This window comes from Falco peregrinus, chromosome 5 (genome assembly GCF_023634155.1).
Source record: "Falco peregrinus isolate bFalPer1 chromosome 5, bFalPer1.pri, whole genome shotgun sequence".
Lineage (NCBI taxonomy): Eukaryota > Metazoa > Chordata > Aves > Falconiformes > Falconidae > Falco > Falco peregrinus.
The window spans coordinates 64395244-64422955 of NC_073725.1; the positions used below are offsets into that span (position 1 = coordinate 64395244).

Sequence of the window (27712 nt, forward strand, 5' to 3'; positions counted from 1 at the left end):
CGGCCCGGGGGCGCCCATAGGCCCCGTCCCCCGGCGCGCCCCGCAAGCACGGACCCTCCGGACCCCCCCCGCGCCCCAGGGCCGGGCACACCGGCACCCCCAGCAGCCCCACCCACCTGCGACCCCAGCGCTCACCGGCCCACCTACCTGCCCTGCCCTGCCCTCCTTGCCTTGTCTGCCCTGACTGCCTGCCCTGCCCCCGTCTGCCCTGCCCTGCCTGCCCTGCCCCCCCACCTGCCCTGCCCTGCCCTCTCTGCCTGCCCTGCCTGCACCCCTTACCACACCCCTGCCTGCACCCTCAGGGCCGCAGACCAGAAGCCCCTGCCCACATCCCCCTGCCTGCTGCTGCCCGCCCACCCCTCCTGCAGGTGGGCTGGGATGGGATGGATGTACTGGGACACCAGGACACTGGGATGCCAGGGTGCCAGGATGGCAAGATGCCTGCACACCAGGACACTGGGATACTGGGATGCCAGGACACCAGGATGCTGGGATGCCAGGATGGCAGGACCCTGGGATACTGGGATGCCAGGATGCTGCGACACTAGCAGGGCCGGTGCCAGCTGCTGGGAGCAAGCAAGCGGGCTGCCCCCCCACGCTGCTGGGACCCTGTCCACACAGCTGTGTGGTGCCATCCCTGTGCCACACTGCCCACACTGGGCCCCTCCCGCTGCGGGACCCCCCTCCCTCGGCCTGGGGTCCTGTGCCCCTTCTAGAGGCAGGTGCCGGGGTCCCCCAAGATGCTGGTGACCAGCCAGTCTCAACGCATCCCAGCCCTGCTCCCCAGTGGGGTCACATGGGGTCATGTAGGCTCAGGGCACGGCCGTACTCCGGGGTCTGGGTGACTATGTGTGGTCTGGCCACGGTGGGGCCCATGGGGGCAGGTGCATGTCCCCCCATCCCTCCCCTTGCCCTCACAGAATCAGCCACCACCAGCACCCCCTGCCGCCCCAGGTCCCAGTATGGCCCAGTGCCTGGCCCACTCCCAGTGCTGGTTCCAGTCCCAGTGCTGATCCCACTGCTGGGCCCAGGTCTGATCCCATTCCCAGTGCTGGGTCCCAGTCCCAGTCTAGCTCTAGTTCCAGTCCTGGTGCTGGTCCCAGTCTCATTCTGGGTCCCAGTCACAGTCCTGGCTGCACTCCCAGTTTCAGTTTCAGTCCCAGTCCCACTCCTAATGCAGCCCTGGTGCTGGTCCCAATACCAGTTCTGGGTCCTTGTTACAGGCTCATTCCTGGTCCCAGCCTAGTTCCAGTCCCAGACCTGGTCCCTGTCCCAGTCTCATTCCAGTTCTGGTCCCAGTCATGATGCTGGTCCTGGTGCTGGTCCCAGTCCATGTTGCAGTCCACTCCTGTCCCAGTTCCAGTCCCTGTCCCCATCCCAGTCCCAGTTTCATTCCCCATTCCAACCCCAGTCCAGTCCCAGTCTCAGTCTAATCCTGGTCCCAACCATGATGCTGGTGCTGGTCCAAGTCCCTGGCACCAGTCCCTGTCCCAGTCTCAGCCTCTGCCCTAGTCCAAATCCAGACCAGGTACGAGTCCTGGTCCCAGTCCCCGTTTCAGTCCCTAGTGCCAGACCCAGGCCAGGTTAGGTCAGGTCCTGGTCCCCACCCCAGTTTCATTCCAATCCCAGTCCCAGTCATGATGCTGGTCCTGGTGCTCATCCAATTCCCTGTCCTAGTCCCAGTTCAGTCCAGTCCCACGCCCAGTCCCAATCCTAGTCCCATCCCTGTCCAGTTCAATCCCAGTCCCAATAATGATGCTGGTCCCAGTGCTAGTCCCAGTCCCAGTCCAGTCTAGTCCAGGTACCACTCTCAGTTCCAGAATCAGTCCAGTTCCAGCCCCAATCATGATCTGTTACTGTTGCTGGGCTTAGTCCCAGTCCCAGTCCTAGTTCAGTTCCGATCCCAGTCCCAGTTCAGTTCCAGTCCCAGTCCCAATCCCAGTGCCAGTCTCATTCCAGTCCCATTTCCAGTCTCAGTCCCAGTCCTTGTCCCAGTCCAGTCTCAGTCCAGTCCGAGTCCAGTCACATTCCCAGTCCTATCCTGGTCCCAGTCATGATACTGGTCCCAGTCCCTGTCCCAGTTCCAGTTCCAGTCCCAGTCCCAGTCCTAGTCTCATTCCAATCCTGGACCGTATCATGATGCTGCTTCTGGTACTGGCTCCAGTCCCAGTTCCAGTTCAGTCCAGTCCCACTCCAAGTCCCAATCCAGTCCTGTCCCAGTCTTTTTCCCATCCCAGTACATTCCCAGTCCCAGTCCAGCCCTTGTCCTGGTCTGAGTCCAGTCCTTATCCCAGTGCAGTCTCAGTCCCAGTTCTTGTCCCAGTCCAGTCCCATCCCAGTCTCACTCCCTGTCCAGTCTAATCCTAGTCCAGTCCTTGTCCAGTCCAGGTTCTGGTGCCAGTCTAGTCCTGGTCCCAGTCATGATGCTGGTCCCAGCCACAGTCCAGTCCAGTCCCGGTCCTTGTCTCAGTCCAGTCCCCGATTAGTTCCAGTTCAGTCCAGTCCAGGTTCTGGTCCCGGTCCGGGTCCTGGTCCCAGTTCAGCACCAGTCCCAGTCCCAGTCCAGTCCTCTCCCAGTCCTTGTCTCAGTCCAGTCCCGGATTAGTTCCAGTTCCAGTCCAGTCCAGTCCATTCCCTGTAAAGTCCTAGTCCTGGTCCCAGTTCAGCACCAGTCCCAGTCCTGTCACAGGCCCAATCTCCATCTCAATCTGAGCCCAGGTCCACGCCAGATCCCTGTCCCTGTCCAGTCCCAGCCCCAGTTTCAGTCCAGTCTCGGTCCCAGTCGTGATGCTGGTCCTGGGCCCTGCCCCAGTCCAATCACAATCCCAGTCTCAGTCCAGTCCAGCCCAGTCCCGGTCGAGTCCCTGTGCAGTCCCAGATCCAGTTCAGCACCAGTCCACCCCGGTCTCCCTCCGCTCCTATCCCAGTCCGGCCGCCCCGCCGGGCGCTGTCCCTGGTGCTGAAACTGGAGCCGGACCCGGCCCGGACGCGCGGTCGGAGCTGTGACCGCCAGGACCCTGCTCAGCTCACCCTAGCCCAACTCAGCCCAGCTCAGCCCAGCTCAGCCCGGCTCAGCCCAGCTCAGCCCAGCTCAGCCCGGCTCAGCCCGGCTCAGCCCGGCTCAGCCTGGCTCAGCCCTGCCCAGCTCAGCTCAGCCTGGCCCAGCCCTGCCAAGCTCAGCCCAGCTCAGCCCTGCCCAGCTCAGCCCTGCCCAGCTCAGCCTGGCTCAGCCCAGCTCAGCTCAGCCCGGTTCAGCTCAGTCCATCCCAGCCCAGCTCAGCCCAGCTCGGCCCAGTTCATCTCAGCCCTGCCCAGCCCAGCTTGGGTCAGCTCTGTCTGGCTCAGCCCAGCTCAGCCCTGCCCAGCTCAGCCCAGCCCAGCCCAGCCCAGCCCAGCCCAGCCCAGCCCAGCCCAGCCCAGCTCAGCTCGGCCCAGCTCCGCCTGGCCCAGCCCAGCTCAGCCCAGCTCAGCCCAGCTCAGCCCAGCTCAGCCTGGCTCAGCTCAGCCCAGCTCAGCCTGGCTCAGCTCAGCCCAGCTCAGCCCTGCCCAGCTCAGCCCGGCTCAGCCCGGCTCAGCCCAGCTCAACCCAGCCCAGCCCGGCTCAGCTCGGCCCAGCTCAGCCCAGCTCGGCCCAGCTCGGCCCAGTTCAGCTCAGCCCGGCTCAGCCCAGCTCAGCCCAGCTCAGCCCAGCTCGGCCTAGCTCAGCCCAGCTCGGCTCAGCCCGGCTCAAGGCGGCCCCGCTCAGCTGGCCCGGCCGAGCCGAGCCCCACCCCGGGCTGCCCCGCGGGGGACACGCGTGGGGAGGGGCGGGGCGCAGCCTTGGGGCAGGGGGCGCAGCCGTGTGGCAAGACCAGTCCCAAGCACCCCCACCCGACCCCTCCCCAGGGCCGAGTCCCCGCCCCCCAGAAAGGGCAGCCAATCGGATGGGCGCTCTGCAGTGACGGACAGGCCTGTCCCGCCCCCCGTGGAGGGCGCGGCGCGGGGGGGCGCGAAACAGCCCGGGCAGCGGGGGCCGCGGAGACCCCCTTGGGACGGGGTGAGCCGGCATTGTCCCCGAGCCGGGAGGGGGAGCGGGGCTGGATCCCCGGCACCCAGCCCGTGCCCCGCTGGGAGTCCCTGAGCACCCTCGCTGACCCCGCCCCGCCCGCCCCCTCGCTGCCCCCCGCCTCCCCCCGCCGCAGGAAGGAACCGCCGGCAGCCGCGGCCGGGCGCGGTTTCCCGTCGGTGCGGGGCCCCCCCCCCGAGAACCCCGCAGCCAGGCCCCCACCCCGCCCCGGGACCCCCTCCTCGGGGGTCACGTGGGACCCCAGCACCGCCGGCAGCTCGGGTGACCCCCCACCCCAGGGTCACCCCAGTGTGTGCCCCTTCCCGTGCCGCCCCCCCCCCCCCTCGGAGGGTGCCGGGGCACAGCCCCCCGGGGTGCCCGGCCCGGGGGCCCCTGGGAAGCGGCCTGGCACATCAATGGCAGGAACTGGGTGGGGAGCGGCAGCCCCACACGGGAGGGGCAGGGAAACTGGGGGCTTGCGGTGGACATCCGCCCCACAGCCCCCGGGCAGGGGGCTGGTAGGAGGCCTGGGACCCCTGCGGGACATCCAGCCTCCTGGCGCGAACGTGGGACCCCCCAAGGAGGGCACACTGCCCATGGCCCCCCAAAGGAGCTGGCAGGAGGGGCGGGGGGGCAGCTGGCCCCATCAGGGGCAGGTGGTGGCAGACTCCAGCCCACGGCCCCTCTCTCCCCTGCTCTGGCATGCCATGGGGCTGGGGCCAGGGGAAATGGACCCCTCTCGGGGACAGTGGCTGGGGGAGGCAGGAAGGGTCCGTGGCTGTGCCAGGGGGGCCATAGCCATGCTGGGAGCTGTGTGGCCATGCTGGGGGTCCTGTGGCTGTGCTGGGTGTCCCATGGCCGCGCCAGGGGTCCCATGGCTATGCTGGGAGCCCTGTGGCTGTGCTGGGGGGGCTGAGGCCACGTCGTGGGTCCCATGGCTGTGCTGTGGTCCTGCAGCCATGCTGAGGGAGCTATGGCCATGCTGGGGGGTTCTGTGGCTGTGTCAGGGCCTGTGGCCATGCTGGGGGGTCCCTTCACCATGCTGGGGGTCCTGTGCATGCCACCCCTGGCACTGCCACCACTGCCTCCCCCCCCGGCCACCTGCAGGGGTACAGGGAGGGCAGAGCAGGGCTGAAGCACCTCAGCAGCCCCACGGCAGGGTCCCCGGCATGGCCTGTGCCACGTCCTGGTGGGCAGCATCGCAGCAGTGGGCGCCCATTGTGCGCAGGGCGGAGGCGTGCGCGGCCGAGGTCACCACTTCCCCGCTGCGGCCGGAGGAAGCGGCCGCTCCCGGCACCGGCGGCTCAGTGGCGGCACGATGGGCAACCTGCCGGCCGTGCTGCCCGGCGCTGCCCGCTCCTGCGGCCTCGGCCTCTGCTCCCGCCAGCTCAGCACCACGCCTGAGGAGACTGCAGGCACCGAGCGGGGCAGGTGGGTGCACAGCGCGGACGGGGCAGGATGGATGGGGCAAATGGGGTGGGGTGGACGGATGGCTGGTCGGGGCACTGGCACCCAGTGCCGCAGTGCACCGTGTCTGCTGGCTGTCATGCCCCAACGGGACTGCTCACTCGGCCCCCTCCTGCCTGACCCCACCACGGCTCATGAGGACATTCCCACATGGCCAGAGCCCACCAGGGATGTGTCCCCACAGCAGAGGTGGCCCAGCCAGGGCGATGCTTGCTGGGGCAGGATGCGGTGCAGCCATGGGCACCCATCGGCAGAGAGCCCTGTGCCTGCGATGACATGTGGCATCATGCCAGTGTCCCCTGCCCTGTGGCATGTCGCCAGCAGCCCCAGTGTAGTGCCTCCAGCCCCACAGCAGGCTGTGGGATGAGTCAGGACCTACCAGGATGTGCTGGGGTGGATGGGACATACAGGGACATATGGAGATGTATGGGGACATACGGGGAAGGGGCGCAAGGGTCGAGTTGGGCTGGGAAGTAAAGCTGTGCCGGGATGTGTGGGGTCACCCCAGCGCGGGGGGGGGGCAGGAGATCGGTTCACCCCCTCAGTGGCCATGAGCCTGCTCTGACTCATGGCCATTGTTCACACACACACACACACACACACACACATGAGGCCCAGGAATGTCCCACTCCCCCCCAGCCAGCTCCCACAGCTCAACCCCACGGCACTGAGCCAGGGGCCACCACAGCAGCACCAGGGGCCAGGGGAGGTCCCTGGTCACCCCCATGTCCCCTCACAGCCCCCCATCTCCAATGATCCCCTCACCCCAGTGCACCCTGCCCACCCCCCTGAGGGTCACAGTCCCCATGGGCAGCAGGTGCTGGAGCCCCACTGGTCCCAGTTGCTGGACCAAGTGCAGGGTGTGTGGGGGTCACACACCCAGATCCCCAGCTGTGCCCCACGTGCAGGGCAGGCTGGCCCCCTTCCCTGTGCCCGGGCAGGGCTGAGGGCCATGTCCCCCCCAGCTTGGTGCCCACCCGCCCAGCGGAGCCCCCTCGCTTTGCCCGGCTGAAGAACTGGGAGACAGGGAGCATCGGCTATGACACTCTCTGTGCCCAGGCCCTGCAGGTGGGGGGTGAGGGGGTAGGGGGCGTGGGGCTAGAGGGCACAGGGATGGGGGCATGGGGATAGGGGGTGGGGGCATGGGGATGGGTGTTCAGGGCTGTTGGGGAACAGGGTTGGGGGTTTGGGGATGGGGGGGGATGAGGCTGAGGGTGGGGGGATGGGGTTTACTGGGCTGAGGGCCATGGGGATGCGGGTGTCAGGATGGGGGAGTGCAGGATGGAGGGTCTGGGACTGGGGGTGTGCGGAAGGGCCCCTCTCTAGACCTCCCTCCTCCCACCCAGGAGCTGCCCTGCTCAGGGCAGCGCTGCCTGGGCTCCTTGGTGCTGCCACGGCCACTGCCGGCCCCGGCCCCTGATGGCCCCCGGCCCATCGAGGAGCTGCTGGGCCTGGCCCGGGACTTCATCACCCAGTACTACCTGTCCCTGCGCCGGTGAGCAGGGTGCCGGGGGGCCAGGGCACCGACCTGCCCCGGGGCACCCCACATCCCCATCCCTGCCCCGGGGCACCCCACATCCCTGTCTCTGCCCCAAAGTACCTCAAAGCCCCAGCTGTGCCCTGAGCACCCCACAGCCCCTGTTCTGCACAAGACAGGTACCCCAAAACCCCACTGTTACCCCAAAGCACCCCGCATCCCCATTCCTGCCCCACAGTAACCCCACAGCCCACTTGTGCCCTGGGGCACCCCACGTCCCCATCTCCCCCCCCAGGGCACCCCCAGCCCTGCACCCCACAGCAGTGCAGGGCGGGTCCCAGTGCGGGGGATGTCTGTCCCAGTGGGGGGGGGCTGAGGTGTGGGGGTGTCCGCAGGGAGAACTCACCAGCGCACGCCCAGCGGCTGCGAGAGGTGGAAGCCGCCATCATGGCCACCGGCACCTACCAGCTGCTGGAGCCCGAGCTCGTCTTTGGGGCCAAGCAGGCCTGGCGCAACGCCGCACGCTGCGTGGGGCGCATCCAGTGGAACAAGCTGCAGGTGGGGCAGGGGGCACCCCATGGTGCTGGCAGGAACCCCGGCCCCATGCCTGCCCCACAGCCACGGGTCACCCTAGTGTGGATGCTCTGCGGATGCTTGTTGGGGGACCAGTGGGATGTCCCCTTGCATCCCCCCCTGACCCCCTCCCACAGGTGTTTGACGCCCGGGACTGCGCCAGTGTGGGAGAGATGTTCAGCTTCCTCTGCACCCACATCCAGTACGCCACCAACCGCGGCAACATTCGGTGAGAGCCCTGTCAGGCTGCTGTACTCACCACCGGCCAGACCACCCCGCCTGGGGCAGGACCCCCCAGCCCTGCAGCCGGTGGGGGTGTTGGTGACATCCCACCCTGGCCCCTCCAGGTCGGCCATCACCATTTTTCCCCAGCGGATGCCGGGTCGCGGTGATTTCCGCATCTGGAACACGCAGCTGATCCGCTATGCTGGGTACCGGCAGCCCGATGGCTCCGTGCAGGGGGACCCAGCCAACGTTGACATCACCGAGGTGGGGAGACACCCCCTGTCCAGCCCCCTGCCCCCGGCCCCGCCTGGTGCCACCGCCGTCCTGATGCTGCTGCCCCCCAGCTCTGCATCCAGCACGGCTGGAGCCCCGGCGGCGGCCGCTTCGACGTGCTGCCGCTGCTGCTGCAGGGCCCCGACGAGCCCCCCGAGCTCTTCCCGCTCCCGCCGGAGCTGGTCCTCGAGGTGCCCCTCCAGCACCCCACGTGAGTGGGGCTGTGCCCACCCCCCCCCCAGCCCTGCCTGCCCCCCACAGCCCCGAGGGACCGGAGCCCTGCCAGCCCCGATGGGACACCCCTGGGGAGGGGAGCGGGGCTGGGATCTGCGGCAGGGACCCACACTAGGGCTGGTGAGGGTCCCTGGCTAGAGCCCACCCACCTCCCCCCATGCAGGCTGGAGTGGTTCGGGGAGCTGGGGCTGCGGTGGTACGCGCTGCCGGCTGTCTCCAACATGCTGCTGGAGGTCGGGGGGCTGGAGTTCCCGGCAGCCCCCTTCAACGGCTGGTACATGAGCAGTGAGATCGGCACCAGGAACCTCTGCGACAGCCAGCGCTACAACCTGCTGCCGGTGAGCCCCACAACTGGGGGGGGCGAGCTGGCCTAGAACCCCCACCGGGACCCCCCAGCTAAGCCCCCCACCATGCCACTGGCAGGAGGTGGCCCTGCGCATGGGGCTGGACACACGAACGACATCGTCCCTCTGGAAGGACAAGGCAGCAGTGGAGGTGAACATCGCCGTGCTGCACAGCTACCAGGTGGGACGCATGGCTGGGGGGTGATGCTGGCACGGCTGCACCAGGGGAACCCCAACACTGCCACTATCCTGGGCCAGGTGCCAGCCACTCCCAGCCCATTGTACCCGCAGGTGGCCAAGGTGACAATCGTGGACCACCACGCGGCCACAGAGTCCTTTGTGAAGCACATGGAGAATGAGCTGCGGACACGGGGGGGGTGCCCTGCAGACTGGGTCTGGATCGTGCCCCCCATCTCGGGCAGCCTCACCCCTGTCTTCCACCAGGAGATGGTCAACTACCAGCTCTGCCCCACCTTCCGCTACCAGGTGGGCCCAGCCCCTGGCCCCCCCACCCCCCCCTTCCCCAGCCCCCCAGCTGATCCCTCCCGCTTGCCCCACAGCCCGATGCCTGGAAGGTCTACGTCTCTAAGGGCACCACTGTCACCAGGAGAAAGACCTTCAAGGAGGTGGCCAAGTAGGTGCCCACCCTTTGGGGGCTGTCTTTGTAGGGGGGGGATTCTTGCCCATGGGTCCCCAAGCCCAAGCTGCTGACCCGGCGATCCCCCCATCCCCAGTGCAGTGAAGATTTCAGCCAAGCTGATGGGACACATGATGGCACGCCGCGTCAAAGCCACCATTCTCTATGCCACCGAGACTGGCAAATCCCGGACCTATGCCTGGAACCTCTGCCAGCTTTTCCGACGTGCCTTCGACCCCAAGGTGGGCAGGGGGAGATGGGGTGGGGAGCAGCAGTCTGGGCTGCAACGGGTGCCTTCATGTGGGGGGTGGTTTGGGTGGTGGGGAAGGCATCTGTTGCAGCCCCCTGTCCATGTCCCAGTCCCATGTCCCCCCCTCCAGGTGCTGTGCATGGATGAGTATGATGTGGTGTCCCTGGAACATGAGACCCTGGTTCTGGTGGTGACCAGCACCTTTGGCAATGGGGATCCCCCTGAGTGCGCGGAGGTAAAGGGCTGCAAGGAGGCAGAGAGGATGGGATGGGATGGAGATGGGATGGGATGGTGATAGTGACATGCTATCCCCGACAGAGCTTCTCCAAGGCACTGATGGAGATGACCTCACCCTACACCAGCACCTCCCAGGCTGAGCCACCCATGTGAGCACACGAGGGAGGCCAGGGGTGCCTGCCTGGGGCTGGGGAAGGGTCCACCCAGGCAGGGCCCACCCTGCCCTCACCCTCCTGTCCCGAACAGGAGCTACAAGCTGCGGTTCAACAGCGTCTCACAGTCTGACCAGCTCGTCACCTCCTGGAAGAAGAAGCGGCGGCAGCTGAGCAACACTGACAGTGCTGGCACGCTGGGCGCCCTGCGGTACCGCCAGCATGGCCATGGCCACAGGGATGGGGTCCTCTGCCTGAGCACAGTGTCTGGCTGGGGGCTCAGGGTGCCCTGTCTGGGAGGACGGGGGGGCTTCATGGTGCTGGGCCAGGGAAAGGTCAGAGTCTGTGGTGGGGACTGGCCCTGGCACCAGCAGCTTCAGCCACGTCTGTTCCATGGCTGTGGCAGAAGCTGTCCCTAGGGGTCCTCAACCCTGAGCCCTGCTTGTGACAGCCCTGACCCACCAGGCTAGGTGCCCCCACCAACATCGCTCCCCTTCACAGCCCTAGGTAGCCCCACCCCTGGGTGCCCCCACCCCAGCCCTGAGCACCCCAGCCCACCCCTGAGCATCCACGCCCCATCCCTGGGTGCCCCCAGCCCATCCCTGAGCATATACCCCACCCATCCCTGAGCATGGCCCCTCCTGCGCCACCCCATCTGTGAGTGCTCCCCCTCCCAGTGCAGGCTCCAACCCTCCATCAGAGGGTCTGGGTCTTGGGTCACTGTGCTCAGCCCTCCCCCGCGGTGGTGGCAGGTTCTCGGTGTTCGGGCTGGGGTCCCGGGCATACCCCCACTTCTGTGCCTTCGCCCGGGCGGTGGACACACGGCTGGAGGAGCTGGGGGGGGAGCGGGTGCTGCCCATGGGTGAGGGCGACGAGCTCTGTGCCCAGGAGGAGTCCTTCCGCACGTGGGCCCGCCTCGTCTTCCAGGTCAGTGGGGGCACCGGGGGGGTGGGAGGGGGGCACCCACCACCTGCAGCACCCACTGGCCCTTTCCTGTGTCCTCAGGCTGCCTGTGAGACCTTCTGCGTGGGGGACGTGGCAGGGGGGGCCGAGGAGCTCTTTGCCCCCCCCCAAAGCTGGAAGCGCCAGAGGCACCGGCTGGTTGGGCAGCCCCAGGCCACGGAGACCCTGGCTGGTACCACCACCACCCTGCCCCCCCCAGCACCCCTAGGGAGCCCCCAACCCCCCCTTAGCATCACCCTCCACCTGTCGCCAGCATCTGTCCCATGGCCCCCCGCCCCCCTGGTCATCCCCACCCAGCTCTGGGAAGAACACCCCACGACCCCCCCGCAGGACACCTACAGCCAGCACAAACATGGGATCTCGGCAGTGCCCTGCCAAGAGTCTCTCCAGCCCCCCCATGACCCCCCCAGCTTCCTCGACCTCGCCAGCCCCTACTGTGCCCCCCTGTGAGTGCTAGCCCCTCGTGCCCCCCCAGGGCTGTCCCACCTGCACAAGCGCCGGGTGTTGCCCTGCACGGTGCTTTCCGTGGAGAACCTGCAGAGTGAGGAGTCCAGGTGAGCCCCTCCCCGGGACTCCCCACCCCCATGACCCCCCAGCACACCTGGAACCTCCCATCCCGGAATCCCCCACTGCCGGGACCCCCGCGCCCCTCCCCGCGTCCCTGTGACCCCCCACTCCTGGGCTGCCCCCACCCCTACACCCCCAGACCCCCCCCAACTCCGGGACCCCTCACCCCTGGATCCTCCCTCACCCCCAGGACCCTTCCAACTTTTGGCACCCCCCACCTCCGGGACCCTCATCCCTGGATCCCCCCTCACCCCCGGGACCCTTCCAACTTTTGGCACCCCCCACCTCCGGGACCCTCATCCCTGGATCCCCCCTCACCCCCGGGACCCCCACCCCCGGGGCCCTAAGCCCCTGAGATGCCCCCCCCCAACACCGGAACCTCTCACCCCTGGATCCCCCCTCACCCCGGGACCCCCCATACACCTCTGGGACCCCCCACCTCCGGGACCCTCACCCCTGCATCCCCCCTCACCCCGGGACCCCCCCCCCAAATCTGGAACCCCCCACGGGCCCCCAGACCCCCCAGCCCCCACCCCAGGACCACCCCTTGCGCCCCGCTGACCCACCCGCGCAGCCGGGCTACCCTGCTGGTGCGGCTGGACTCGGCGGGGCAGGCGGAGCTGCGGTACCAGCCCGGGGACCACCTCGGCGTCTTCCCCGCCAACCGCGCCGAGCTGGTGCGGGGGGTCCTGGGCCGCGTGCGCGACCCGCCGCCCCCCGAGCAGCCTGTCGTGGTGGAGAGTCTGGAGGGGGATCCCGGCGGTAGGACCCGCGGCCGCGGGGAGCGGGGGCCGGGAAGGGGCTGGAGAGGGAGCAGAGAAAGGGGCTGGGGCAGGGAGCAGGAAAGGCAGAGGCCGGGGCAGGAGAAGGAGCAGGGGAAGGGGCCGGGGCAGCGGCTGGAGCAGGGGAAAGGGCAGGCAAAGGGGCTGGGGCAGGGGCGGAAGGGGCTGGGGCAGGAGAAGGGGCTGGGGCAGGGGCAGAGGCTTAGCATGCCTACCATATCACGCCCCCACCCTCCTCCCGCAGATGGGCCCGTGCCCCCCCAGCCCGGGGTGCCACAGAGCCGCCTGCCCCCCTGCACCCTGGCCCAGGCACTCACCTTCTTCCTGGATGTGGCGGCCCCCCCGAGCCCCCAGTTTCTGCAGCTTCTGGCTACACTGGCACAGGAGCCAGCCGACCGGCAGCGCCTGCAGCAGCTCGGCCAGGTGGGAGCGGGGGCTGGGGCTTGTTCGCTGCTGATTGGGGTGCTGGGCCCCTCCCTGGCTGGGATGCTGGGATACTGGCCCCCTTCATAGCTGGAATACTGGGATGCTGTCCCCCTTCATCTCTGGGATGCTGGCCCCTCCCTGGCTGGGAGGCTGGGGTACTGGGAGGCTGGCTCCCTTCCTGCTGAGATACTGGGATGCTGGTGTGCTGGCCCCTCCCTGGCTGGGATGCTGGGGTGCTGGTTCCCTTCCTGCTGGGATGCTGGGTCCCTGCTGGGCAGGGGTGCTGGGCACAGTGGCCATGGGCCAGCTGGGTGCCTTGCAGGACGCCCGGCTGTATGAGGACTGGAAGTGGTTCCGGTGCCCCACGCTGCTGGAGGTGCTGGAGGAGTTCCCCTCGGTGGGGCTGCCGGCCTCCCTGCTGCTCACCCAGCTGCCACTGCTCCAGCCGCGCTACTACTCCATCAGCTCCGCACCTGGCCCCAGCCCTGGGGAGATCCACCTCACAGTGGCCGTAGTCACCTACCACAGTGAGAGTGAGTGGGGCTGGGGGCTGGTGGGGGCCCCGGGTGGGGGGCTGCTACCTTCTGCCCTGCCACACACACAGCAACGCCTGTCACGGCACCCCTGTGTTGCATGGCCCCAGAGACACCTCCAGGGTCCCCCCTAGAGGCACCTCCAGGTTTCCCCAGGGGCATCTCCAGGGTCCCCCTCCAGAGGTACCTCCAGGACCCCCGAGGGGTGTCTCCAGGTCTCCCAGGGCCCCTTGAGGGTCCCGCCCAGCCCTATCACACAGTGCCTGGGAGATGCTGTTGGACGTGGTCCCCTGTCCCCATGCATTGTCCCAGGCTCCTAGGGCCCCCCACGGCCCCCGTGCAGGGATGGTGGGGGGGCTGCCTGCCACAGCCCATGCAGCACCTCCCCCCCCCCCGTGTCCCCGCAGATGGGCAGGGCCCCCTGCACTACGGCGTCTGCTCCACCTGGCTGGCACGGCTGCAGCCGGGGGACACCGTGCCCGCCTTCATCCGGGGGTAAGGGACAGGCCCCCCCGCCCCTGCCTGCATGCGCCCCTCGGCCCCGGACTACATTTCCCAGCGTGTCCTGCGCACACCACCGGCACGCCCCGCTACATTTCCCAGCATGCCCTGCGCGTTCCCCACCACTCTGACTACGTTTCCCAGCATGCCCTGCGCGCACCCTCTGCACCCCGGACTCCGTTCCCCGGCACCCCCCGCGCGGGCGCTGCCGGTGACCCGGTGACCCGCCGTCCGCAGCGCCCCGTCGTTCCGGCTGCCGGCCGCCGCGGAGGCGCCCTGCATCCTGGTGGGGCCCGGCACCGGCGTCGCGCCCTTCCGCAGCTTCTGGCAGCACCGGCTGCACCACCTGCGGGCCGGAGGTGGGGGCGGCGGGGGGCTGGGTGGGGTCGGGGTCACGGGGCTGGGGCCAAGGGTGGGTGTTGGGGATGCGGTGGCACCGGGATGCAGGACACGGGGGACAGAGGGATGCGGCGACCTGGGGACAGAAGGTCGGGGGCTGGTGGCACCGGGATGCAGGGTAAGGTGACAAGGGGATGTGGGGACACGAGGAAGGAGGTGGAGGGTGGGGGCATGGGGACACAAGAGCAGGGTGACGCGGGGGTGGGGGGAACATGGGTGTGTGTGGCATGGAGACATGGGGATGGAGGGACATGGGGACAGGGCAGCGTGGGGATGTGTCAGGGCTACAGGACACGGGCAAGCGGGGATGTGGAGCATGGGGACAGGGGGACATGGGGCACAGGGTGCAGGGATGGAGGGACATGGCCACCTGGGGACAGAAGGTTGGGGGCCAGGGGCACAGTGGCACAGGGCATGGTGGCGCGGAGATGTGGGCCACGGGGCTGGGGACGCAGGGACACAAGGGGATGGGGGCATGTGGGGACAGGGCGGTGTGAGGGGCTGCAGGAGATGGGAGAGCAGGGACGCAGGGTGAGGGAAAATGGGGACATAGGGCACAGGGACAGGTCCCGGCTGCTGCCTCCCCACAGGCGGCCCCCTGGGCAGCATGGTGCTGGTTTTCGGCTGCCGCTCCTCAGCGCTGGACCACATCTACCGGCAGGAGATGCAGGAGGCACAGGAGCAGGGGGCCCTCAGCCAGGTCCTCACTGCCTTCTCCCGTGAGCTGGGGACCCCCAAGGTGGGACTGGAGTGGGGACCAGGTGGGGCTGGGGGCAGCATGGGGCTGCGGCCATGTGCCGGGTGTCAGCAGCAGCCCTGCGCGGTGTCCCCAGACCTACGTGCAGGATGTGCTGCGGATGCAGCTGGCAGCAGAGGTGCACCGGGTGCTGTGCCAGAGCGCTGGGCACATGTATGTCTGCGGGGATGTGACGATGGCCACCGAGGTGCTGCAGACGGTGCAGCACATCCTGGTGCAGCAAGCCGGCATGACGCTGGGGCAGGCCGGGGACTTCATCAGTGAGCTGCGGGTAAGGGCTGGGGGTGTGCAGCACGCTGGCACCATGCCCGGCATGCTGCCATGCTGCCATGCTACCTTTTCCCCCAGGACAAGAACCGCTACCACGAGGACATCTTCGGCCTCACCTTCCGCACGCAGGAGGTGGCCTTTCGCATCCGCAGCCAGTCCTTCTCCATGCAGGAGCGCCAGCAGCCGGGCCCGGCCCCCTGAGTGTGCTAGGGCAGGAGGCACCACCGCTGCTGCTCGCCCCACCCCGCTGCAGGCAGCGCCGCCTTCCCAGTAAAGGTTTAGTTTTGATAACCCTGGCCTGGCGCTTTGCCTCCCCCAGCATGGCACCGTGCGTGACTGGGAACCGTGGGTGGGCAGGGCTGGGCTGGGGTCTGCGGTGGGGTCTCCCGGCCCTGCTTTGGCCACGAGTGGGGCAGATGTGGGATGGGGGGACACAGCTGTGGTCCTGCTGCTCCAACCTGTGTGGCTGCGGGCGAGTGGCACCACCCTGGCATCACTGCCCCAAACCACCACAGCTCTGTCCACAGCATCACCCCCGCCCCCATGATATCCCCCTGCACAGCCCCACAGCATAGCCCCCCCCCAGCCCTCCGCCGGCTCCGGGCACAGTCACCACTGGGCACAGCCCCTCTATAAACCTTTATTTCCCATGGTGGCTCGGTGCAGCCGGTGCCCTGGGCAGGGCACTGCGGGGGGCAGTGGCCCCGGCAGGCAGCGCAAGCAGGGATGGCACCAGCTCCAGGAAGGGGCAGCCTGGGCGCACCGTGCCCCCCCCTAAATATAGCACCTCGCAGGGCTGGCTGCCTCTGGCAGCACCCCTGGCCCCACACCGCAGCAGGGCCACCCGCAAAGCCCCGCGCCTGAGCTGGGGGCCCATGCGGGCAGGGTCGGCCGGACCACCCCGTGCCCCGGCCCCAGGCAGCACGGTGGGCAGCAGCAAGCATCCCCGCTGTACCCGGTCCCAGCCAGCGCCTCCTGGCAGCTCTCCTGGCACCGGGAGCTCTCAGCATGCCCAGGACCCTGCAGAGGAAAGAGGTCTGTCAGCGGGGACCCCAGCAGTGGCGACCCCAGCAGTGGGGACCTCAGCAGACATACTGCCTGAACGCCACCGGGCCCCAGCCCCAGTGGTCACTGACCTTCCCCAGGCCAGGGCTGCCAGGCTGGGCCATGCCCTTACCCACTGAGGCCAGCTAGCCGGTCGTCTGCACTTCCTCCTCCTCCTTCTCTTCCTCCTCTTCCTCGGCCCAGCCACCCAGCGGCATCTCCCGGTGCTGAGCCTGTGAGGCCCTGGCAGCTGAGCCTGGGGCACAGGGTGGGTAAGAACCAGTCCTGCAGCTCCTGCCTACGGTTCAGGCCCTCAGGACCCCCCAGCTGCCCCACCTCCAGGCTCAGCCCTGTGGGGGCTGGGGGCAGCATGCGTCCCCCGCTCCCCCAGGAGCCCCAGCGTGGTGCTCACCTGTGGTCATGGGGGGAGGCTTGGGTGCTCCTGTGGCCCCCCACACCCCCACGGCCTGGGGTCCAGGGCCTTGCTGCTGCTGCTGGTGGAGCTGGAAGAGTGGAAGAGGCAGTCAGAGCCCCCCGCCATGGCAAGCCGCCTCCCCACAGTGTCCCCTGGGGACACCGCCCCATCCCCAATGGGGTGGCAGAAGGGAGGACATGGCTGCAGTGATGCCAGCCATGGCAGTTCACCCCCAACACTGTCTGGCAGCACCCATGGGGTCCCCAGCCAAACCCAGGGTGACGGGGGGTGACAGAGCAGAGGACTAGGGACAAGGACCTGGGGGCCAGGGCCAGGCAAGACCCATGGGGGTGGCAGGCAGGAGGCAAGGACAGAGCACCCGGCTGGGTACAGCCCCCCCCAGCAATGCTCCTGCAGGCAGGGATATGGGTAGGGCCATGGTGGGGGACCCACACCCCGGGGCTGCCACGGGCAGGGGAGCCAGGGGACGTACCTCGTGCAGGTAGATGGCATGGAGGCTCATCTCGGCCGAGGCCACCTCGGAGAGCAGTGCCGAGTGGCTCAGGCTGTGCAGCCGTGACTTGCTCAGGAGCAGGCTGTGGGCAGAGCCAGTGAGAACCGCGCCGGCACTTGGGGCCCCGCCACGACACCCCTTCCCCATGCCCCCTCCCCCAGCCCGCTCCGCACGCAGACCCCGCCCCCCCTCCCCCCCCCCCCCCTCCCTCCCCCCCCCCCCCCCCCCCATCGGCAGGACCTCTCCTCCGGGAGCAGGCGGTCGCTGTGGCAGCCGGGGCTGTCGGCGGGGGGACCCCGTGCCCGCCCAGGCAGGGGCGATGCCAGGGAGGCCAGGACGCTGGCGGCGGCGCTGGCCGTGCTGCAGGGCTGGGCAAAGTGCCGGTCCCGGGCCAGCCCGCTGGCCGAGAGGATGGGCCGGGCCAGGACGCTGGCTAGCAGGCCCTCTGGCTGCGGAGACATGCGTCAGGGCGACCCCGGCTGGAAACCTCCGGACCCCCCCAGCCCCCCCGTGCCCGCCCCACTCACCGCAGCTGCCGAGTCGTCGGAGAGGAGGGATGCTCCCAACGGCCCCTCGGCCAGGATGCACTGGGCAGGCGGCGCAGTGGCCGCGTCCTGCTGCACCTTCTCCTTCAGCTGGCTGAGGAAGAGCTCGCTCTGTGGCGGTGGCTGCCAGCGCGGGTTGGTGATAGCGAAGTGCATCAGCGACAGCTCCGTCTTCCCATTCTCTGCTTGCTGGTACACGGAGGCCTCCGTCTGCCCGGCTGACAGCCACTGTGGGGCAGGGGTGAGCAGAGCTGCTGCACCTGGGACCCCCTCACCCCGGGACTCCCCCACCCTGGGACCCCCCCCCGACCTGGGGATTGCCGTGGTTGCGGACATCAAGCTGGGCAAAGGAGCAGATGTCGCCCACTCCCACCACCTCCACCGTGAAGTTGCGGAAGAAGTCGACGATGTCGAGGGCACGAGTGGGCAGGGCAAAGATGAGGATGAGGGGGGTGAGGATGGGGCTCAGCAGCTCCTCCAGGATGAAAACCTGCAGGTGACAGGGGCATCAGGGGGTGTCTGGGGGAGGGGGGGGGGGGTTGGTCCCACCACCTACCCCTGCCCATGCTCACCGCCTTGTACTGGAAGAGCTGTGCCATCTCGCTACGTGTCTCCGACCGGCTGGCATTGCCCTGCCAGTGGTCAGGCATGTAGTGGACGTGGGCCAGGACACGCTGCAGCAGTTGCTCTGGGCACCAGACCATGTGCTCATCGGGGATGAAGGACCTGCAGGTGGGGGGCAGGCATCCCACCTCCCACTCAGCCACCGCACTGCCCACTGTGCCCGCCAGCGGCCCGGCACCGCACAGCCCGGCACCGCACAGCCTGGTGCACCTACCTGGCCAGAGTGACCACCAGCCCCAGCAGCGTGATGGCGGTGAGGATGTGCTGCACCGTCAGCACATCTTCATCATAGACGGTCAGGACAATGAGCACGGCCAGGATGGAGCCAGCGAAGAAGCCGATGTTCTTGGCCAGCACAGTGAGCAGCGGGCTGGTGAAGGAGTTCATGTACTTGGTGGCCGGCTTGTAGCCGCGGCTCAGCCGTGCCTGCAGCTCGTGGTTGAGCTCATTGAAGTGGCGCAGGTAGTGGCGGCCATAGAGGGACCAGCGGCGGGCACCCAGGCTGCCCGGCTCCCGCTTGATCACCTCGGCGTAGCTGAAGAAGGCGTAGAGAAGCTGCCAGACCAGCACGCAGGGGCAGAGCAGCAGGTTGGCCAGCCCCAGCAGCACCATGGCACGTGCCAAGCGCCGGGCCAGCTCCCGCCGGGCGCCTGCCCGCTTGCACTGCGGCCGCAGGCTCCACTTGTTCTGGAAGAGCGAGCCGGGGCCCCAGAAAAGGAGCAGCTCCAGGTTGTACTTGAGGCCCTGGGTGAGGAAGACGACGGAGCCCAGCAGCGGCAGGCGGAAGTGGACGGGCAGAAGCGACTTGTTGATCATGGCCACCGTGTAGTTCTTGAAGCGCAGGATGCGGTGGTAGATGTCCAGCTCCGTCAGCTCCTTCTTGTGCACGCACATCTGCTGCTGCCGCTGCAGCAAGATCAGCCGTTCCTGCACCTCCTGCCAGCTGTAGTTGCACAGCCCCTCCTGCGCCAAACAACACACCCATTGGCTCTGGGTGGGCACAGCTGGCCCTGCAAACCCCCTCCCCATGGCCCCATGAGCCCGCTCCCTGCAGCCCCACTCACCGAGGGGATGTTGAGGGCTTTGATATAGAAGGTTCGGATCTCCCAGTAGCTCAGCAGGCTGCAGAGCACCTTCACCAGCCGGTACAGCCAGAAGACAGCTGCCATCACCAGCAGGAAGATGATCCAGCCACTGGCCTGGATCCTGGCAGGGGACGTGTGTCAGGCACGGCCACGGCGGTGCTGGGACCCTTGCACGGCCATGGCGGCAGCTCCCAGCCCTGCTCCTCACCTCTGGGCACACTGCGGGGCTGGCAGGACAGCATCGGGCAGTGTCACCTTGCTGCGGTCAGGGGCCACCCCCCCGGCGTGGCTGTGGTTGAGTGGCCGGTTGGCAAAGAGGACGTCATAATCCACGCAACACAGCAGGAAGGTGGTGAAGGTGACAACGAACAGGAACTGCCTGGGGGTGGCAGAGGCTCAGTGCAGCCCCTTGCCCCATGGCCGCACAGCATGGCATCGCATGGCACGGCACGGCATGGCACGCAGGGGCGGGTGTCCCGCAGGCACTTACACCAGCTCAAAGATGTCCGAAAGCATCATGCAGGTGAAGCCATTCTTCTGGTGGAAGTGGTAGATGTTGGGGCCACGTTAAGGAGTGTGTGCCTGCAGTGCCAGACCCCCCTGCCCCCCCCTCGGCACCAGGTCTCCCCGCCCCCCCGCCACAGTGCCGGCCACGGGCAGGGCTGGGCAGCAGCCAGGCAGGGGCCCTGCAAGGATATCTTGGTGAAGAAATTATCCAGGTTCTTGATGTGGTGCCAAGAGTCTGGCAGAGGAGAGAAAAACAGCAGCAACTAAGCCAGGGCCACAGCACAGCCCACCCTGGCCCGCCACACCCCCCACCCTCAGCACATCCCAGCCTGGCACCCACAGTCCCCCCACCTGTGACCAGCTGGAGGGCTGTGGGGTAGCAGTGCCCCCACCCCCCATGCAGCAGGGATGGGCCTGTGCCCTCTTCCGGCAGGCTGCCCTCCAGTCAAGCCCCCCAGCCCAGAGCCACGACCCCTAGGCTGCTGCTGTGACCCCCCAGGGCAGCACCGCCCCCCCAGCAGCCTGGACGCCTCCACCCGCGGCAGGGTCTGGACCCCCCAGTACCTTGCAGCCCCTCGGTGACATGCACCAGCAGCTCTTCCTCGCCTGGGGGTGAGTCTTCCTCAAAGTCCTCCAAGCGCTGGTACTCCCCTTGCGCCTCCATCGCCCACCGTCCCGCCTGCTGGGGATACCCATCGGCACCCACCGATTGCCAGGTTGCAGGGTGCAGCCCCTCCGCAACCCCATGGGCCGTGGTGCACAGGGCTGCTGGGCTGAGCCTGCCCTGCTGCCGGGAGCCGGAAATGCCGGCGAGGTCACGCCGCGCCGCCCGCATGCCCTGAATTCGAGTGGCCTGAGCTGGCCTCCCACACCGCGGCCACAGTCACGGCCATGGCCCCGAGGCAGGGCACGCCACCCAGCCTGGCCACTGGCTGGATCCCTGCCAGCACTCAGCCATGCCCCGCCACAGCAGAGCTCCCTGGGGAGACCCCTGCCTGGCCTGGCAGGGACCCCCAATTCACGCCCTCCATGCCCACCCCTCAGGCCATGCCGTGCTGCCCCCCTGCAATCTGAGTAGAGTGGACCCCCACCCCACAGACCCACAACCCACGGACATGCATCCCCATGGACCCCCACCCCACTGACACACACACCCCAGACCCCCATCCCCATGGACCCCCATCCCCAAGGACACCTCCCCTCCCAGACCCCCATCCCTGAGCTCAGGGCCAGATCTTGAGCCCCAGTGGACTCTTAATGCCCCGGGGACCCCTGACCTCAGAGTAGGACCGGACCCCAAGCCCTTTTGGGCAGGAGGGACCCCAAACCCTTGGGACAGGAACCCAAGCCCCTTGGGGAAGCACAGGACTGTGGCTCCTTTGGGGCAGTGTGGGACCCCCACCCGCACTGGGGAAGGGCAGCACCCCCTACCCCTAGGGAAGGACAGGACCCCTGGGCAGGATGGGACCCTTAGCCCCTTGGGGAAGCACAGTACCCCAATCCTCTGCAGCAGGATGGGACACCCAGACCCCCAGGGAAGCACAGGACCCCGGGACCCTTGGGGCAGGATGGGACCCCCCTCCCCTTGTGGCAGGATGGGACCCTCACTCCATGGGGAGGGACAGGACCCCCAGCCCCTGGGGAAGGACAGAACCCCCCTGTGCAGCCCTCACTGCCCTCCCCTTACCGCCTGGTCGGTGCTCCCGCAGCCCCGCACGTCACCCGTGTCCCCTCTGGTGGCCCGTGCCAGTGCCTGGCCAGGCCAGAGGCCGCAGGTGATGCTGTCTGGCCCCACCCTGCCGCGGCGCTGCCAGGGCCTGACTCACGGTACCGGGCCGGTGCGACGGGGCCGCGGGCACGAGGGGCCCCGGGGCGGTGATTCAGCAGGAGGAACACGGCTGCAGGGGCCTGGGTGCTGCCGGACGCACCGTCCCCGCACTGACCCCCGCCTTGCGCAACTCCCCGTTGGGGACAGGGCCACCGTGTCCCCCAGGATCGGGTGTCCCGGCCGGTGATGCCGGCACAGTCCTTCCCCCACGTGCCCCGCACCGGGCGGCCAAAAATACCCGCAGGGCTGGGGCACCCGAAAATAGCCCGGGCAGCGTAAACAGCTGGGGGGGCCGGGGCCTGGCAAGGGGACCCCTGTGCCAGAGCAGGGCAGCAGGGGACCCCTCCTTGGCACACTGCTCCTCGGAGACACAGGCCCTGGCAAGGACCCCTGCGAGGACACATGTACCCCAGTGTCCCCACAGTGGCATGTGTGTCACATAGGGACCGCCACGACCCTGCAGGGACACAGGCACCTCAGTGGGGACACAGGTACATGCATGGGGACGCAGGCAGTGTGACAGCCCCGTGGTGACACACACCCTGTGGTGACACGTACCCCAATAGCACCGTGGTGACACACACCCCGCAGGGACACAGCCACCCCTCAGGGACAGACACTGGCATGCCAATGGCCCTGTGGAGTCACCTGGATGCCAGGGGCCCACATGCACCCCGTGGGGACACGGGCACCCCAATGACCCCATGGAGACATATCTGCTGGTGCGGCAGCCTGTGCCCCCATGTCGCCTGGTGGTCCCCCCCGCAGTGGCCAGGCCAGGGGACTCCAGGAAGGTGCGGGGTGACCCCACACAGGGGGCTCTGGGGCATTGCAGCTGTCTGAAGCCACCCACTCCCGTGTCCCCGGCCCCCCCGGTCTCCCCCGGCCCCGGCGCCCGCTGGTCCCTCCCGGCTCACCTGGCAGCTCAGTGCTGGTGCGGTCCCCGCGGGACCGGTATCCCCGGTGCCGGGCGCTCATCTGTCCCCGCACCGGCCCCGGGACCGGGACGGCGTCCTGCCGCTGGGCATGGCCGCTGCGGCACCGACACCAACACCGGGGGGTCGGGCGGGGGTCTCGGGGGTGTCCCCCGCCCTAGGGAGCGGGGTCCGAGCAGGAGTAAGGCGGGACCGCTGCAGGGTCCCGGATCAGGGCTCTGGGTCCCGGTGCAGGGCCCGGTGAGCAGCGCGGGCCCCGGCGGGCCCGGTGTGCCGAAGGAGGCGCCGGGGAGGGACGGGGGTGCGGGCCCTGGCGGGTTGTCGGGGTGCGGGGCCCGGGGGGGTGCCGAGGGGCTCGTGCGGGGCCGGGGCGGGTCGGGACCGGCGCAGGGCCCGGGCCGCGGTGCTGGAGCTCCGCCCGTCGCAGCCAGTGCTGCCCGCCCCTGCCCGCCCCGGTGCCGCCCCCGCCCGCCCCTGCCCGACCCGGTGCCGCCCCCGCCCGCCCCGTCGGTGCCCGCCATGCTGCTGCTGCTGCGGGCACTCGGCGCTCGGGCCGGGCTCCGCTGTGTCCACGCTGCGCTGCGGCCGCCCCTCGCCCCGGCCCGGAGGTACCGGGGAGCCTCGGGGTCGGGGGGGGGGGGGGGCTGGCCGGGCTCGGCGTCGCTGGGGGGGCGGGGCTGGACTCGGGGTCACTGGGGTCAGGGGGTGCGGTGGGGTTGGGGCTCCGGGGGGCTGCAGGGGTTCGTGTGTGTCTCGGGGCAGCAGGGCTGGGGGCGTGCAGGGGGCGGTGGGCTCCCAAGCGCTGGGCTGGGGGCAGAGCGGGGGGGGGGGTCCGGGTGCTGGTGCTCAGCCGGGGGGGGAGTATGCGAGTGGGGGTGGCGGGAGCACTGGGAGGGGGCCAGGGTGTCCCCTGCCCCGGGGCAGCCCAGGTCAGCATGGGGAGGCTGGCCGTGCCTGGGGGGAGCAGCCCTTGTCCAGGTCCCCTGTGTCCCCGGGGCTGGCCCCAGGTTCAGGTGGCCCATGCTCACCCCTCTCCTCAGTTTCAGGTATGGGGGGGTACGCCTCGGGCTTGCTGGCCCCCCTCACCTCTCCCCCAGCCCCACGCCACCAGCCCTGCGCTGCCTGCTCCTGGCTGGCCCAGCCACGGGCTGCATGGTGCTTGGCTTGCTGGGCACAGCTGCGCGCTGCAAGGAGGCCACCGTCCCCACCGTCCCAGCTGTCCTCGAGCCTGCCCAGCCACAGCCGGAGCCCACCTTCAACTGGCCGCTGTTCTGGACCTTCCTGCGCCCCCAGCTCCTGGCCCTCTCGGCAGCCGTGGTGGTAAGGTGGGGCGGGTGGGTGGCCACGGGCCCCTCGTCCCCGTGCCATGGTGTGATGCCCACCATCCCCGATGCCCACTGTTCCCATACTGCAGCATGACGCCCACTGTCCCTGTGCCATGGCACGGATACCCACTGTCCCCATGCCACGGCACTGACACCTGCCATCCCTGTGCTGTGGCACTGACACCCGCCGTTCCCGCAGCTGGCGCTGGGCGCAGCCCTGCTCAACGTCCACATCCCGGTGCTGCTGGGGCAGCTGGTCAACGTGGTGGCCCACTGCACCCGCAGCCACATCACCACCTACCTGCAGGAGGTCCGGTGCCCAGCTCTGCGTCTGCTCGCTGTATACTGCCTGCAGGTGGGTGCCAGCACCCTGAGCCAGGTGGGGGGTGCCGGGGGGCTGCCCCTGTGCCCCTCCCAAGCCTGTTTCCTCCGCAGGGGCTGCTGACCTTTGGGTACATTGCGCTGCTGGCACGGGTTGGGGAGCAGGTGGCGGGCAGCATGCGCAAGGCGCTCTTCATCTCCTTGCTCCGGTAAAATGCCCCACAGGGCAGTGAGGGGACGGGATGCATGAGGGGACCCCCAGCCCACTGCCCCAGCATGCTGCCACTCCCCCCGGCAGGCAGGATGTGGCATTCTTTGACGCCAACCGGACAGGACAGCTGGTGAACCGGCTGACGACCGACATCCAGGAGTTCAAGTCCTCTTTCAAGCTGGCCATCTCCCAGGTGAGACACGCAGCTAGCAGCACCAGACCCCCCCCCAGCCCCTAGCACCCACCCCTGCCGACCCTCCCCCCACCTAGGGCCTGCGCAGTGGCACCCAGACGGCAGGCTGCTTTGTCTCGCTCTACCTGCTCTCTCCGAAGCTGACCGGCCTCCTGCTCGTGGCGCTGCCCACGCTGGTGGGTGCCGGGGCCCTCATTGGCACCATCCTCCGCAGCCTCTCCCGCCGGGCACAGGAGCAGGTAACCCCACACTTTCCCCCTGCACTCCAGCCCTACAACCCCCATCAAGGGACCCCGCCATCCCCCCAGGGCCCGAGCAGGGGGTGTCCCACTCCTGGCCCCCTGCTCCATCCCTCTCCCCGCAGGTGGCCAAGGCCACCGGGATAGCAGATGAGGTGCTGGGAAATGTCCGGACCGTGCGCGCCTTTGCTATGGAGGACCAGCAGGCAGGGTAAGGGGTCAGTGGGGATTGGGGGCGACCGGGAGCTGGGTGGGCATCAGTCCCCATTCCCTGCCCACAGGCTGTACTGCACCGAGGTGGACCGTGCCAGCTGGCTGAATGAGCGGCTGGGGCTGGGCATTGCTGCCTTCCAGGGGCTCTCCAACCTGGCGCTCAACGGTGAGTGGGTGCCATGGGGTGGAACCAAGCAGTGCCATGGGGCAGCACCCCCTCTGGGTCCCAACTCTATCCCGCCCCCCATAGGCATTGTCCTGGGTACCATCTTCGTGGGCGGCTCACTGATGGCTGGGGATGAGCTCTCACCTGGGGACCTCATGTCCTTCCTGGTGGCCTCACAGACGGTGCAAAGGTCAGGGCAGGGCCTGGCACAATGCCTCTCCCGGCACCTCGGTGTGCTGCGGCCCGCTGTGAGCACAACCCTGAGTCTCCCCTTGTGCACCACAGGTCCATGGCAAACATCTCCATCCTCCTTGGGCAGGTAGGTGGGGCAGGGGGTCCCACTCCCCCCCCGGGAGCTGGGGGGCAGGTGACCGGGGGTCCTGGGGGGTGCTTCCACTGCTGTCCCTGCAGGTGGTGCGAGGTCTGAGTGCTGGCGCCCGCGTCTTTGAGTTGCTGACGCTGGAGCCCAGTGTGGCGCTGCGGGGAGGAGGCTCCATCCCCAGCCACTCCCTGCTGGGCCGCATCTGCTTCCACCACGTCTCCTTCAGGTGAGCCCCTGCATCCCGGCCACCCAAGCCTCCCCACAGGCTGGGGGGTGCTGGCACGGTGCTCTTGCAGCCCCCCTCTCCTCTACCTGCAGCTACCCCACCCGCCCTGGCTACTCAGTCCTGCGGGACTTCAGCCTCACCTTGCCCCCCTGCAAGACGGTGGCCATCGTGGGACCATCCGGAGGAGGTACCAGCCTGGCCGCAGACTCCCCCTGGCTCTCCCTGCACCCCCAGGGCAGGGGATACCCTGACCTGTGTGTTGCAGCCAGGGTTGGGGGCTAGAGCCAGCCCAGCCACCCCAGGGACGCCAGCTCAGCCCCTCTCCAGTCCCTGGCTGCATCCTCCTGCACCCCAGTCCTCTGCAGTGCTGCCCAGTCAGCCCAGTGGGTGTCAGGGACTGGGAACTGGCCTCTGTGCCTCTCACCCACCCACCAGCTCTCCATGATGCCGGGGCATGTGGCCGGAGCCGGTGTTGTGGGGCTGAGGCCTCCCTTCTGCAGGGAAGTCGACGGTGGCAGCACTGCTGGAGCGGTTCTATGAGCCCACGCAAGGCACCATCACTCTAGACGGCCATGACATCTCCTCCCTGGACCCTTCCTGGCTGCGAGGGCAGGTCATCGGCTTCATCAGCCAGGTTTGGGGCTGCTGTGGGATGCTTCCCCCACACCCTGGATGGGACACCCGGGGAGGGGAGGGAGGTGGCCTGGTCCAGGGCTCGGTGCTGAGGAGCTGGCTGCTGCTGCAGGAGCCAGTGCTCTTCGGAATGACCATCATGGAGAACATCCGCTTCGGGAAGCCGGGTGCCTCTGACACAGAGGTGTACGCTGCAGCCCAGCTTGCCAACGCGGACGGCTTCATCCGCAGCTTCCCCGATGGCTACAACACCATTGTGGGTATGTGCTGGGCTGCAGGGCATGGCAGGGGGCTGAGCCTGGCGGCAGTGCGGGGCAGGATGGAGCTCAGCTGCCCCATGGGACAGGCAGACGAGCATGAGACCCTGGCCAAGGTGGCCCAAGTTCCCCTGAGGACACTGGCTGCTAGTCACCGCTGGTGCGAGGCTGTGCTGGGAGGGACAGCAGCTGCGCCAGGCTCCCCGCAGGAGTGGGGCTTCTGGGGGGCTCTCTGGCTGTGGTGCCTGGGGGTGCTGCAGGAACATGGCTGTGCCCCTTGGCTCCTGTCCTCGGGGCCTGGGTCCCTGCCCATCCAGGGGTCCCCCCAGGGTGGGGCGGCACCAGAACCCCGCAGTTGTCCCCATCAGGCGAGCGCGGCGCGGCACTGTCAGGAGGTCAGAAGCAGCGCATCGCCATCGCCCGTGCCCTGCTGAAGGACCCCGCTATCCTGATCCTGGACGAGGCGACGAGCGCACTGGACGCCCAGTCAGAGAAGGTGGTGCAGGAGGCGCTGGACCGCGCAGCCTCGGGCCGCACGGTGCTGCTCATCGCACACCGCCTCAGCACCATCCGGGGGGCCGACCTTATCGTGGTGCTGGCGCAGGGGCGGGTGGCCGAGGTGAGCGGGGGGCGCTGGGGGGCGTGGGGTGGTGGTGCGCAGCCGCATGGGTGACGCTGTCTCCACCGTCCCCCCAGGCAGGGACCCACGAGGAGTTGGTGCGCCGCGGGGGGCTGTACGCCGAGCTCATCCGTCGGCAGACCAAGGACCAGTCCTGAGCGTGGAGCGGACGCGGGGGGGCACCCGCTGCTCCCCAATAAACCAGGGATGAAAAGCGGCCGTGGGGGCTCTGCTGTGTGCTGCGGGGCTGGGGGGACCCGAGCCGGGGCCGACCGGGCTGCCGAGGGGGGCGCCGGCACCGCCCTCCCCGCGCCCGCTGCGAGGGGCCCTCCGAGCCGCTCGGGGGCGCCCGTCGCAGCGGCGGGAGCGGGGCCTGTG

At 68.8% G+C, this 27712-nt stretch overlaps 3 protein-coding genes across 12 annotated transcripts; 2 read left to right on the top strand and 1 right to left on the bottom strand.

Annotated features, from left to right (window-relative positions):
* Positions 1-5327: 5327 nt before the first annotated feature.
* On the top strand, positions 5328-15403 carry NOS3 (nitric oxide synthase 3). Of its 6 annotated transcripts, none has more exons than XM_055803959.1 (26): positions 5328-5476; positions 6478-6580; positions 6859-7007; positions 7385-7547; positions 7700-7791; positions 7910-8051; positions 8132-8271; positions 8458-8632; positions 8718-8819; positions 8930-9124; positions 9199-9272; positions 9373-9517; positions 9656-9760; positions 9844-9911; positions 10009-10125; positions 10667-10841; positions 10920-11049; positions 11353-11431; positions 12019-12206; positions 12471-12649; positions 12975-13185; positions 13593-13680; positions 13924-14045; positions 14676-14824; positions 14919-15113; positions 15191-15403. In XM_055803959.1, the coding sequence occupies exons 1-26, from the start codon at positions 5364-5366 to the stop codon at positions 15311-15313; spliced, it is 3522 nt and encodes a 1173-aa protein (XP_055659934.1). In that variant the 5' UTR covers positions 5328-5363; the 3' UTR covers positions 15314-15403. The 6 variants fall into 6 exon arrangements, 5 of the variants coding, with proteins under 5 accessions (XP_055659934.1, XP_055659935.1, XP_055659936.1 ...); XM_055803960.1 differs by having other exon boundaries at positions 8198-8271; XM_055803961.1 differs by lacking the exon at positions 14919-15113.
* Positions 15404-15732: 329 nt separating this feature from the next.
* On the bottom strand, positions 15733-23038 carry ATG9B (autophagy related 9B). 5 transcript variants are annotated; one of them, XM_055803968.1, is made up of 15 exons: positions 22592-23038; positions 20411-20525; positions 20036-20081; positions 19830-19892; positions 19548-19718; positions 19319-19460; positions 18469-19217; positions 18203-18356; positions 17941-18120; positions 17613-17858; positions 17326-17534; positions 17065-17167; positions 16569-16659; positions 16290-16412; positions 15733-16132 (listed from the first exon to the last, which is right to left on the bottom strand). In XM_055803968.1, the coding sequence occupies exons 2-14, from the start codon at positions 20508-20510 to the stop codon at positions 16303-16305; spliced, it is 2364 nt and encodes a 787-aa protein (XP_055659943.1). In that variant the 5' UTR covers positions 20511-20525; positions 22592-23038; the 3' UTR covers positions 15733-16132; positions 16290-16302. The 5 variants fall into 5 exon arrangements, 4 of the variants coding, with proteins under 4 accessions (XP_055659943.1, XP_055659942.1, XP_055659941.1 ...); XM_055803967.1 differs by having other exon boundaries at positions 20411-20528; XR_008747209.1 differs by lacking the exon at positions 22592-23038 and having other exon boundaries at positions 16249-16412; positions 20411-20867.
* Positions 23039-23097: 59 nt separating this feature from the next.
* On the top strand, positions 23098-27551 carry ABCB8 (ATP binding cassette subfamily B member 8). The gene is made up of 16 exons (XM_055803973.1): positions 23098-23217; positions 23650-23929; positions 24134-24289; positions 24370-24464; positions 24554-24659; positions 24737-24898; positions 25024-25109; positions 25180-25277; positions 25362-25467; positions 25563-25596; positions 25689-25825; positions 25918-26012; positions 26326-26459; positions 26571-26718; positions 27084-27334; positions 27412-27551. Exons 1-16 carry the CDS (start codon positions 23129-23131, stop codon positions 27490-27492), a joined length of 2058 nt encoding a protein of 685 aa, XP_055659948.1. The 5' UTR covers positions 23098-23128; the 3' UTR covers positions 27493-27551.
* Positions 27552-27712: the final 161 nt, after the last annotated feature.

Coding starts and splice junctions, on each gene's coding strand:
- ABCB8 (XM_055803973.1), top strand. CDS start 23,129: ATGCTGCTGCTGCTGCGGGCACTCGGCGCTCGGGCCGGGCTCCGCTGT. Junction 24,290..24,369: donor TCGCTGTATACTGCCTGCAG/GTGGGTGCCAGC, acceptor TTTCCTCCGCAG/GGGCTGCTGACCTTTGGGTA. Junction 25,597..25,688: donor TCTCCATCCTCCTTGGGCAG/GTAGGTGGGGCA, acceptor CTGTCCCTGCAG/GTGGTGCGAGGTCTGAGTGC.
- ATG9B (XM_055803966.1), bottom strand. CDS start 20,681: ATGCGGGCGGCGCGGCGTGACCTCGCCGGCATTTCCGGCTCCCGGCAG. Junction 19,719..19,829: donor TCGGACATCTTTGAGCTGGT/GTAAGTGCCTGC, acceptor TGCCACCCCCAG/GCAGTTCCTGTTCGTTGTCA. Junction 16,660..17,064: donor ATGCCATCTACCTGCACGAG/GTACGTCCCCTG, acceptor CCACTCTTCCAG/CTCCACCAGCAGCAGCAGCA.
- NOS3 (XM_055803959.1), top strand. CDS start 5,364: ATGGGCAACCTGCCGGCCGTGCTGCCCGGCGCTGCCCGCTCCTGCGGC. Junction 9,273..9,372: donor ACCTTCAAGGAGGTGGCCAA/GTAGGTGCCCAC, acceptor CCCCATCCCCAG/TGCAGTGAAGATTTCAGCCA. Junction 14,825..14,918: donor GTGAGCTGGGGACCCCCAAG/GTGGGACTGGAG, acceptor CGGTGTCCCCAG/ACCTACGTGCAGGATGTGCT.